Raw genomic sequence first — 12,493 nt, 5'->3', positions numbered from 1 at the left:
ACTGCCAGACAAAAAGGAAACCTAAAATATTAATCACAGGATAAAAGACATCTCTCATGTTCCAGTTAAAACCTGCCCAAGCCCTTGGGTGTTTGCTGGGAGAGCCGATCTTTGTTTACGGATGTTTTCAGCAACTCTCAGGCCATCCTAGACCTGGACATTGAAGCTGTTATTTGCTGAAAATGTTTCTTTTCTCATTTTGCAGACTTTCTTTATGATCCAAAAGTCATGCAATCCCAAAGACTTTGGGCAAAAAATATAATCATTGTTTGCTAAGATTCAACCTGGGCATAGAAAGAGTCACATATGTATTCCACACTATGTTCTCTGAGTGTTTCTTCCAGCTCACAATACAGCTCCTGACAGCACAATAGTGTCATGCTTTAGAAAATGGTTTGACAAACACCCACACTCACAGAGTCTTTTTTTGTTTGTTTGTTAAAATTAATAATTTCTTTCCATCAAAAAAAAGCAAAAGCAACAACAACAAAAACCAAGAAAGCGTTAAGAGAATAAAAGGCAAGTCAAAGATTGGTAGAACATGTTTACAATACATATATCAGACCAAGGATTTGTATGCAGAGTATATAAAGCTCTCTGAGAAATCAATAAGAAATACCAATCAACCCAACCAAAATGGACCAATATCTTAAATAAGTACTTCACAAGAGAAAATATCCAATTGATCAAAGCACAGGAAAAAGTGGTCAACACTATTTATGAGTCATCAGATCAGATCAGATCAGATCAGTCGCTTAGTCGTCTTAAAACGGTAATGTGCTTTGACCCGGTAGTTCCAGTTCTATGAATATATATGAAAAAAAAAGCAGCCCAAAAAGCACCAATAAAATAACTTTTATTTATTGTATTATTTACTATTGTTATAAAAGTGGAATATTCATGAATGTCCAATTGTATGTGAATGGAGAAATAATTTATAGTACACATACTCAGTGGAATGTCTTGCAGCCATAAAAAGTTAATATTCTAAACACTTAAAATGATTTGGAGAAATGTTTACTGTATAATGTTAAAGGCAAAAAAAAGGATAAATTATACAATATAATCTCAACTATGTACAAATGAAAGTACCACAAACTGGAAGGAAATACATCAAAAGGATAACAGTGGTTAGAGAAGTGGGTAATAGGTGAATTATAATTCTTTTTAAACAATTAAATTCTTTTTAAATAATTAATTTTAATTAATTAAAAAGAATTCTTCCATTCTTTTTAATGAGGTGTATTTTCCAAATTTTATATAATTAATGACTATTTTCAGGTTCAATAAAAGCAATTGTAAAGATATGACCAATCTCAATATACATAATAATACTCATATAATTTAGAGTTGTTTAGCTATGTTTTATTAACAGCTGTCTCTTGCAGTGCGTTTGGAGCCCATCCCCTAGACTTCCAGATCAGAGGCCTGTTGGTCTATCCACAGCTATCAGGCCTCGTCAGTCTGTCTCCAACGTGCCTGAAATGCAGGTATTTATATGAATACACTCTGTGCTGGATCGGAATAACATATGGCTCTTTCTCTAGCATTGTCAAGTTGTTGCTGCTCCTTGCATTCTTTCCACACACACACAAATTCCCAAATAGCCCTACTTCAAAACAGAATTTTTGCTCTCCAAGACTCTCCTCTGATCCACCCTCCTAGTTCCTCCTTCCCTTGATTATTTATTACCCTCCTTTACCAAACACCTACTCAGCCTGTTCCTTCTCTCTCCTTTTTGTCGTAGTTCTATTGCTCTAAAGCGTCATCCATCACCTTTATGTGACTGACCGAAAAAGAAAACTGTGCTTTTCCTGGCCTCCCTGTCCACCACTCCAACCCTGAATTTCCAGACACTGATTTGCTTTAACTCTTAACTCTCCCTAGCAGCTCAGACTCAATATATGAAATCCTACTCATCATTGCCCTCCTTAAGACAGTGCTTTCTACAGATTCCTCTATTTGGTCAATGGAATGTCCCACCATAGGGACCCATGCTCCAGTATAATTTCTGAATCCTTTCACACTGTCACTGCTTCCATTCAATCAATCATTTAATCTTTTTTTCTTTACAGAAAACATTGTTGATCTTACAGTACAGTATTTTGAAAAGTACAGTAGTGCAGTACGATAGCTGGTACCCAGAGGCTGGCATCAAGTGAACAGGCAAGAAGAGTTACCACTGGAGAAGATAGAGGAGATACCAACTCTAGTGTGCTAGCCATTCAGTAATGTCCTACTCTTTGTGACTCCATGGACTGTAGTCCACCAGGATCCTCTGTCCATGGAATTCTCCAGGCAAGAATACTGGAGTATTGCCATTCCCTTCTCCAGGGGATCTTCCCAACCCAGGGATGGAACCTGGGTCTCCTGCATTTCAGGAGGATTCTTTACCTCTGACCCATCAGAGGAGGGAGAGGAGGTAGGAGACGGTAAAGCTGAATGATTGGCAGCAATAGGAGATGGAGGGCGAGCTGCAGTTTCACTCATGCCTGATGCTGATGGCACAGGTCCTGATACCTTGCTGGAATCAGATGCATGTTTACATCTTTAAAAGTTTGCAACTTGACAGTTCGCATGTGGAGGATTTACCATATTGGCTGTCAGCTCAGGGCTCAGAGGAAAAACTCAGGGGCCTCTCCACTGGAATGTGCAGCCTTTCTCGGAATGGAGGCTGGGTTTCAACACCCAAGAAGTTTATGCTGCCTTCCCTTTAGTCCTGGAGGGCCTGGAGAATGGCAATATTATAACTTCTTCCATGTTCTATGGGTCAAAGCAGTCTGAGAATCCATTCAGATTCAAAGACAGGTGACAAAGACTCTCCACTGCCTCTTACAAAGCCATCCAGCCATTACCAAGCAGCAGATCCCAGCAAGTTATGGGGGGATCCTGGTGGGCCTGGAAATACCTGCGTGTCCAGCTTGGACCCCCAGCAATGTCAATCAATTTGATCTTGACATTCAGACTCCCATAACAAACCCATTGCTGCAACCCATCCAGAGCCAAGGTGGCCACGTTCACAATTATGAGACACATTTTGGTAGATATCTGAGACTGCCAATAGATTGGAGGGCTCTAGGATTTTTTTCCCTCACAAGTTCGGCTCAAGTCACATTTAAAACAAATCTCAGCTGAATTCTGACCCACATATATTTATTAGTAAGTAGTCAAGAATGCATCCAACAACATATTCTGCCACACTGGTGAAACCTAGCCTTCTGTGCTTTCTGATACTGTAAGTATTTTTCACAACATATCCACTCCATGCCGATGTAATCATATTCTAGCAGCATCATTCAGCTGACCTAGTTCAAGTTAGGTGACAACACAGGCAGTCTTAGAATCCTTTAGCCTAGGGGTCTATTTCAATGGATGTTGGAATTTAGACTTAAGGTAATTTTCTATCTTGTTCACACAAAGGCAGAATTGACTGACTAATATAGCTAGTCAGTCAACATATATTCCTCATCAGCATTATTTAATTAGTTATTTCTAATTACTTATTATGCATCAGTGACCCCCACCAACTTAAAAAAGGGGGGATGCTAAGATCTTGACAGTAAGCTGCATCTGTTGTGCTTGTGGCCCTTCCATGCCAAACCTCACCTTCACAGGAACGGAATTCTGTGCCCAAGACACTTACTTTCCTACTTAGATTCTTCTGTTTTAGCTACATGTGTTCCTAAAAAAAAGTATACATGCATATTTTTATTGTAATTATTTTAACTTAAGATAGAGACTCTGTTATATATAGTCTTTGAGACTCTTTTCATCTATAATACCTTGTCAATGTATCGTTATATTGTCGCATATAGCTGCATCTACTTCTGCTTTAAAACATCTACTTCTGCTTTATTGACTATGCCAAAGTCTTTGACTGTGTGGATCACAACAAACTGTGGAAAATTCTTCAAAAGATGGGAGTACCAGACCACATTACCTGCCTCCTGGGAAATCTGTATTCAGGTCAAGAAGCAACAGTTAAAACTGGACATGGAACAACAGACTGGTTCCAAATCAGGAAAGGAGTACTTCAAGGATGTAGATTGTCACCCTGCTCATTTAATTTATATGCAGAATGCATTATGCAAAATGCCAGGCTGGACGAAGCACAAGCTGGAATCAAGATTGCCAGGAGAAATATCAATAACCTCAGATACGAAGATGACACCACCCTTATGGCAGAAAGTGAACAAGAACTAAAGAGCCTCTTGATGAAAGTGAAAGAGGAGAGTGAAAAAGCTAGCTAAAGACTCAACATTTACAAAACTAAGATCATGGCATCCAATCCCATCACTTCATGGCAAATAGATGGGAAAACAATTGAAACAGTGAGAGACTATTATTCTGGGCTCCAAAATCACTGCAGATGGTGACTGCAGCCATGAAATAAAAGATGCTTGCTCCTTGGAAGAAAAGTTATCACCAACCTAGACAGTCTATTAAAAAGCAGAGACTTTCCTTTGCCAATAAAGGGCCATCTAGTCAAAGCTATGGTTTTTCCAGTAGTCATGTATGGGGGTGAGAGTAGGACCATAAAGAAAGCTGAATGCCAAAGAATTGATATTTTTGAACTGTGGTGTTGGAGAAGACTCTTGAGAGTCCCTTGGACTGCAAGAAGTTCCAACCAGTTCATCCTAAAGGAAACCAGTCTTGAATATTCATTGGAAGGACTGATGCTGAAGCTGAAACTCCAATAATTTGGCCACCTGATATGAAGAACTGACTCCTTGGAAAAACCCTGATGCTGGGAAAGATTGAAGGAAGGAGAAAGGGATGACAGAGGATGAGATGGTTGGATAACATCACCGGCTTGATGGACATGAGTTTGAGCAAGCTCCGAGAGTCGGTGATGGGCAGGGAGGCCTGGCATGCTGCAGTCCATGGGGTCACAAAGAGTCAGACATGACTGAGTGACTGAACTGAAATGAACTGATACAGCTGCAGTTTTCTTTGAATGTTTTATATGTATTTATTCTTTCACTTTTTAGTCATTATTTCCAACACTCGGGGATCTTTTTGCTCTTTTGAACAATTCAACTATAAACTTTCTCATACAAGTCTTCTGTAATACATATAAAATTTACCTTGAGCAGAAATTGAATTGTAGAATTAATTGGTCAATAGGGTAGTTAAATGTTTAAAAGATATGTACCAAACCTTTTCATACTGTTCATGGGGTTCTCAAGGCAAGACCCTCTTGATGAAAGTGAAAGAGGAGACTGAAAAGATTGGATTAAAACTCAACATTCACAAAGCTAAGATCAAGGCATTTGGTCCCATCACTTCATGACAAATAGATGGGGAAACAATGAAAACAGTGAGAGACTTTATTTTGGGGGGCTCAAAAATCACTGCAGATAGTGAATTCAGCCATGAAATTAAAAGACTCTTACTCCTTGGAAGAAAAGTTAACACCAACCTAGACAGCCTATTAAAAGAGCAGAGACATTACTTTGCCAACAAAGGGCCATCTAGTCAAAGCTATGGTTTTTCCAGTAGTCGTGTATGGATGTGAGAGTCAGACCATAGAGAAAGCTGAGCGCCAAAGAATTGATGTTTTTGAACTGTGGTGTTGGAGGAGACTCTTGTGAGTCCCTTGGACTGCAAGGACATCCAACCAGTCCATCCTAAAGGAAATCAGTCCTGAATATTCATTGGAAGGACTGATGCTGAAGCTGAAACTCCAATACTTTGGCCACCTGATGCAAAGAGCTGACTCATTTGAAAAGACCTGATGCTGGGAAAGGTTGAAGGCAGGAGGAGAAGGGGACAACAGAGGATGAGATGGTTGGATGGCATCACCGACTCAATGGACATGAGTTTGAGTAAACTCTGGGAGTGGGTGATGGATAGGTAAGCCTAGCGTGCTGCAGTCCACTGGGTCACAAAGAGCCAGACACGACTGAGCAACTGAACTGAATTGATATCAAACCTTCACCCACCCTGATTGCCACATGGACTCTCTTACCAGAAACATACAGGAGCTCTTCTGTGACATGTGTCTCCTCAACCCCACCCCAAGCAATTACTTGTAATTAATATTTAAAATGATCAAAATTTTAGTTATTCTTAACTGACTTGGTGCAAAAGTGAAATCTCGGGGTGCTCTTGATTTCCATTGCCATGATCACCTGATCATAATCAAGTATTTATTGGATAGAATATGTGCATTTATCTTTTGACCATTTTTCTACTGAGTTAGGTTCTTAATGAGTTTAAAGAGTTTTTTATGGGTTGTTGACATGAGTCTACATATTTTAACTATAATTAATTTAAATGATGAAAAACACTGGCCTTTTAATAAAATATATTATGTCATTATCAGACCATCTGATTATAATGAGTTAACTCAGAAGACAAGCCTTTGGTGAGTACATGTCCTCAATTAGCAGATATAAATGACAATTTCCCTTTGGAGTATAGTTTAAAATTTGCATATTTGTGTGTGTTTATTTACATACATGGGCTCCCTAGGTGGCTTAGTGAAAGTGAAGTCACTCAGTCGTGTCCGACTCTTATCGACCCCATGGACTATAGCCCACCAAGGCCCTCCATCCATGGGATTTTCCAGGCAAGAGTACTGGAGTGGGGTGCCATTGCCTTCTCCGTTAACAGCAGCTAGGCATATTATATTTACTTGGAGCTGGTGTACTTGGTGACAGCCTTAGTGCCCTCGGACACAGCGTGCTTGGCCAGCTCCCCAGGTAGCAGCAAGCGCATGGCGATCTGGATCTCCCTGGAGGTGATAGTCGAGCACTTGTTGTAATGCACCAGGTGCGATGCCTCGCCAGCCATGTGCTCGAAAATGTCGTTGACGAAGGAGTTCATGATTCCCATGGCCTTGGACGAGATGCCGGTGTCCAGATGGACTTGCTTCAGCACCTTGTACAGGTACACGGAGTAGCTCTCCTTGCGGCTGCGCTTGCGCTTCTTGCTGTCCTTCTTCTGGGCCTTGGTCAAAGCTTTTTTAGAGCCCTTTCTAGGGGCAGGAGCAGACTTAGCCGATGCCCTAGGTGGCTTAGTGGTAAGTAATCTGACTGCCAACACAGGAGATGCAAGAGACACAGGTTTGATCCCTGGGCTGGAAAGATGCCCTAGAGTAGTAAATGGCAACCAACTTCAGTACTCTTGTCTGGAAAATCCCGTGGAGAGAGGAGTCTGGCAGGGTACAGTCCATGGAGTCACAAAGAGTAGGACATGACTTAGCGACTAAGAACACACTCACAACATGCACGTATGTACACACCCACACATGAACAGACACATAGACACACACAAAACACTTCCTAAAGTAAAGGACAGTGAGGCTCATCTCTTCTGACCCCCTGCTCCCATCCTGGTGCCTCCTAGCAAGACCTTGCAGTCCCTTCCAAAGGTCCCTGTAACCAGTCTCTCCTCTCCATGCATCCTGCACGCTGACCTCAGGCTCCTTTCCCAAAACATCAATTTTGCTAACTCTCAAAATGAGAACAATGCTTACACCTCTGCGTTACCTGGCATGTAAGGTAAAGATTCCTAACCCAGCCCCTCCATCCTACTTGACCTAAGCTATCTTCCTGGACAAACCTGCTTCTGCTGGCCCGTGTGAATGAAGCCTAAGGGCCTCCAAAGCAGTCTAGTACATGGCAGCTGTGTGACACACGGGAGGTCACTTAATTCAATGAAAGCTCAATTTCTTCTTCTGTAAAATGAGGACAAACACAGCACCTAACTCATGGGTTCACAGGGTCTATGTGGGGATGAAGCAAGGAGATACTGTGTCAACATTTAGTACAATGTCTACGTGGTAAACAATCACTAAACATGTGTTGTTGTTTATGTGCCTAGTATTGCTGGAATTATCATCTCATTATAGCCAAATTGTTCATCTTGTTAATCCTCAAATACTGGTGGAGCGATTTTTCTTTTGTCTACACTCCCTTGCACCTTTGCATAGGTGTCTTCTGCAGTTGTCTGTATGATGACATGGAATTCTATCATCTTCAGAATTTCTAAGCACTTTGGTAACACTTCTTCCATTAGTACTTATGCCTTACAGTTCCTTGTACAAATATATTTTCTCTATTGTTCCTGTGCTGCCTGAGAGAAAGAGCAGAATACTAGTCATCTTTTTTTCTTTCCAGTATCCAGTTCCCAGGCCAAAACAAAACAGGTGTTCAAACCGTGTTTGTTGAGCATTTCTTATCCTTATTTTCTCTTCCTAAAACCCTTATTTAAAAAATTTATTTGAAACATGTATAATATCATGTATGAAATGAGTCGCCAGTCCAGGTTCGATACACGATACTGGATGCTTGGGGCTGGTGCACTGGGACGACCCAGAGGGAGGGTATGGGGAGGAAGGAGGGAGGAGGGTTCAGGATGGGGAGCACGGGTATACCTGTTGCGGATTCATTTTGATGTTTGGCAAAACTAATACAATATTGTAAAGTTTAAAAATAAAATTAAATTAAAAAAAGAAAAAAAAAGAGAGAGAAAAAATGCACTGTAAAAAAAAATTTATTTGTAACCCTATAAAACCATCACCCACACTACCAGTCTAGTTGCTGCCCTTTCCAGTTCCCCCTCCACAATACACTCTCTGAACCTGTCTTTCCCCACCTCTCCATTTTGCCAAACCACTCAAGGTACAGAGCGTCAGGTTTTTATTCTGTCTAATTGTTTCTCTAGAAGGAATGCTCCCAGCCATCATGTTTTCTTCCTTTAAAATTTCAGCGAGAGAAGCAAGTGGGGCAGATAAGCCCTTGACACTCTTCTCAAGTCAGAGTTGGGGAGGGGGGTGTGGAGGGGAGAAGTAAAGCATAGAATCCCACCGTATCAGAATTTTGAGTCAGTCTAAAAGTTCATTTGGGTTTTTTTAGAGCATTTTATGAAAAATCCAAATGAACTTTTTGATCAACCCAACATAGACCTCTACTGTGGTTTGCAGCATTATCATTCATCCAGATTATGCCCAGGGATAGACCCCATGCATAAATATAAACGATTCCACACATCTAACTTTAATGTCTTTAAGGATTACTTCTCCCATCATTCTTTTCCTGGTCTGAGACAAGTCATATAATATGAAGTGTCATGTTCTGTCTCATGTCACTCACAATCACCATCACTAGATTATTCTGATTAATTCCATAAGATGGCACAGTCAATTCAATGAGCAATGCTTAGAGTCAAGGTCCAGGGTACAACTCAGAGCTGACATCCTTCTGCAGTATATGCTCAGATGTCATGGAGCTGAGATCCTTCAGCCGGGCTGAGAAGGGTGTTCCTCAGAATCTCAGCTACATGCTCTATTTACTCTCATATGCCAAATGATATGTGTCACAGGGGAAAAATCAGACATCATATATTATCTATTTTTTAAAATCTATTATGTTAAGAGGAAAAAGAAGAGACAAGATGATGTAAAAGAGGGTAGCTCTATGCAAATGAGGTCACGATTATGTGCATAAATTACTGGAGCTTGTTACTCAGGAGTTTCAATCTACCTCTGCTCTGTGACTATGCGTGTCAGAATCCAGTGCAGGAAAGAGAAACTACTCCAGGTATTTGAAACAAAACACTAATATGAGGAATTGGGTCCTTAGCATTGACCAGACCAGAGAGGGATAGAAGTAGGGGAACTGCCTTCCAAATCTCATACACTCAATATTTTATTATCATGTCATAACATTCTGCATGGATCCTGTGCTAAGGTTAAGAACTATATCTGTTTTCTTTTTATTGTTTTTTCTCATCAGGCATATATACATATGTATATGAAAATAAAAGTACAACAGCTCTAAAATATTACGAGGAAATGCTATTTTGCTCCTTAGGGTAAATATGGTTTGTCACAGCGCTGCAGTGAATACAGGACAAAATCTAACATCAGCGGCTCTTTCCTGGGACCACAGGCTCATCGTTTCCACCCTCTGCCAACACTCCCCACTTAACAGTAGTAGGAATACCTAGGGATGTGGTAACAGCGAGCAAACATGCCATGAAGAGAGGCTAGCCAGCTAAGGGCCTTTCTTTCCTTTTGAAGAGGCAAGACTCACAGTAGGCAATGTTCACACCGTCAAGATTGAGAAAAGCCAGGAGACTCATCTCTGTGGTGGAAAATAAATGTAAGGCTTTCTGAACTGTCCCAGAACTTTAGTCAGGAGGAAGAAAATCTAGCGTCCTGGCTCTTTCTGATACTGAGAAGTCTTGTAGGTGGCTCAGCTGTCCCCCTGGGACAGAAGAGAAATGAGTTTCAGGTGCCACTTCCTTCTCACCTACGGGTAGTTGATCCTGAAAACTCCCCAGGCTGGGTAGGTTTATCAGAGAAGGATCTGTCTAGGACCACTCTGCCCCAGACACAGACCTCAACACTCCAGCCCACATTCCCCTTGTGGACAAGGGTGTTCCAATCCCTGCTGCTGATGTTGCCTTCTTAGATGTTATGTCCAAGTGTAAAATTCATCCCTTCGAAAGGAAATGAAAGCCTCTAGCATAACTCCTTCCATCCAGACTGCCTAAAACAGATCATCTGGATTATCCTGGAGAGGTGGTCTACCTGGTTGGACTCGTGGATGTTGCAGCTGGAGGAAGAAGCGTCACACCAAGACTCATGAGGACACTGAAACAAAGGAGGTAGGAGTGAGCAGAGCTGAGAACTGAGGTCCACAGGAGAAGCTTAGCCACAAAAGAGGAGGGCCTTAATTTGGTGTTCAAACTGAGAGACAGAAGGCAGTTATGAAGCCACAGATTTCAGCTGGCAATACTTTCGAGCAATAATACAATTTACAACAGAGGGGCTTGAACTCCATTAGGTGCCCTGGTCATAGGTGCCCATGCCCCTGTGGCAGCCTTGTTGTTGTTTTTGAGTCACTAAGTCACACCCCACGCTTTGTAACCCCATGGACTAGCATACACCGAGCTTCCTTGTCCTTTGTTATCTCCTGGAGTTTGCTCAAATTCATGTCCATGGAGTCAGTGATGTCATTCTACCATCTCATCCTCTGGTGCCCCTTTCTCCTTTTGCCTTCCATCTTTCCCAGCATCAGAGTCGCAGCCTGCAGGGCCCCAAGTATTGCTGCAGCTTTGGGATGAGCACCACAGGCCTCTGTTATGTTCTATTTTAGCTTCCCTGTCAATGCAAGAAATGAAAACCAGACATACACAAATGCAGAGGCAGTTAGTTTCTCTGGTGATGGTGTAGCTGTTGTTCCTTATCCTCACCATCATCCATTGACCTGAATAAGAAATTCAGGTTTTATCATAACCTTTCTTTCATCCTTTCTTCTCCCTCAGCTCCTACAACACCAAATTGGCTCCCAAGTCTCTCAACTCTAACTCCTTAACTTCTCTCAAATTGCATTCCTCTTCCCAAACACCGCTGTGACTGCCTGGGGTCAGGCAGTCCTCATTCTAACCAGATTTATGGTAAACACGTCTCCTACACTCTCAGCATGGATGCTCACTCCCCTCCATCTAAATTCCACATTAAGCCACTGGTCATGTAACCTATAGATCTGGTCATTCTCCCAGATTGAAACTTCCCCATGGCTCCCCACTGCTTCTAAGATTTGCTTAAACTACTGATCTGGACCACAGTCTTCATCATGGGCTCCTAGGACCATTTCTTATCTCAGCTCTTATTACATGCCAACAGTATCCTTTGGTTGAGTCACATTAGCCAACTTGGAATTTCTCAATGGACGACGTGTCTCATGCATCAGAACTTGGGGAAAATAGTTCCTGTAGCCTGAAATACACCTCCACCTCCACTGCCTCACTCTTTTCTTGAGACTATTTATCCTGTCCTTCACATTGCCACTCAAGGGTTACCTCCTTCTGGAAGCAGTCCCAGAGTAGGATAGGAACCTGGATCCAAATAATTCCTCAACAACATGAAAGTACTTATTGCTTGAACAGTCATTATGGATCTTCTAGGTTAAAATAGACTCCTCTCCTTTTGGGGGCAGAAATAGTATCTCATTAATTTGTGAGTCCTCAGAATTTAATTCAGTGCCTGGCTCAACAAATGATTATTGAATGCATGAATGAATAGAGAAAGTAAAAGATGAATACATGAATGAATAAGTAAGTAACTGGGAAAGGAATAAGTTAAAATGAGGAGCAATGCAGCATAACCTTTTTGACCGAATCTGCAGTTGATTATCTGTTGCATATAAATACTGTAACCATGTTCTTCTAACTGTCTGCCTTTTCCCTGGGAAGCTTCACCTACTTCCTTGGTTTCCTTTCTTCTATGTATGTTTTCCTCTAATAGCTCCTGTGTAAAGATGATAGAGATGCACCTATTTTGACAGATAAGGAAAATTAAGCTTGGAGAACTTAAGTAAATTTCCCAAGAACTTACTAAAGTAGCAAGACTAGGATCATTTTTTTTTTTAATTGGGATATAGTGCTTTACAATGTCATGTTAGTTTCCACTGTATAATGAAGTAAATCAGCTATATGTATGCATATATCCTCTCCCTCTTGGACCTCCCTCCCAGCC

The 12,493-nt window shown here is 41.4% G+C and overlaps 1 protein-coding gene across 1 annotated transcript; it reads right to left on the bottom strand.

Annotated features, from left to right (window-relative positions):
* Positions 1-6,636: 6,636 nt before the first annotated feature.
* Positions 6,637-7,503, bottom strand: LOC133256607 (histone H2B type 1-H-like). The gene is made up of 2 exons (XM_061431387.1): positions 7,497-7,503; positions 6,637-7,040 (listed from the first exon to the last, which is right to left on the bottom strand). Exons 1-2 carry the CDS (start codon positions 7,501-7,503, stop codon positions 6,637-6,639), a joined length of 411 nt encoding a protein of 136 aa, XP_061287371.1.
* Positions 7,504-12,493: the final 4,990 nt, after the last annotated feature.

Source organism: Bos javanicus, chromosome 11, assembly GCF_032452875.1.
Source record: "Bos javanicus breed banteng chromosome 11, ARS-OSU_banteng_1.0, whole genome shotgun sequence".
Taxonomy (NCBI): Eukaryota; Metazoa; Chordata; class Mammalia; order Artiodactyla; family Bovidae; genus Bos; species Bos javanicus.
Note: the sequence above shows the minus strand (reverse complement) of the source record. Positions and strands in the feature narration are given on the sequence as shown.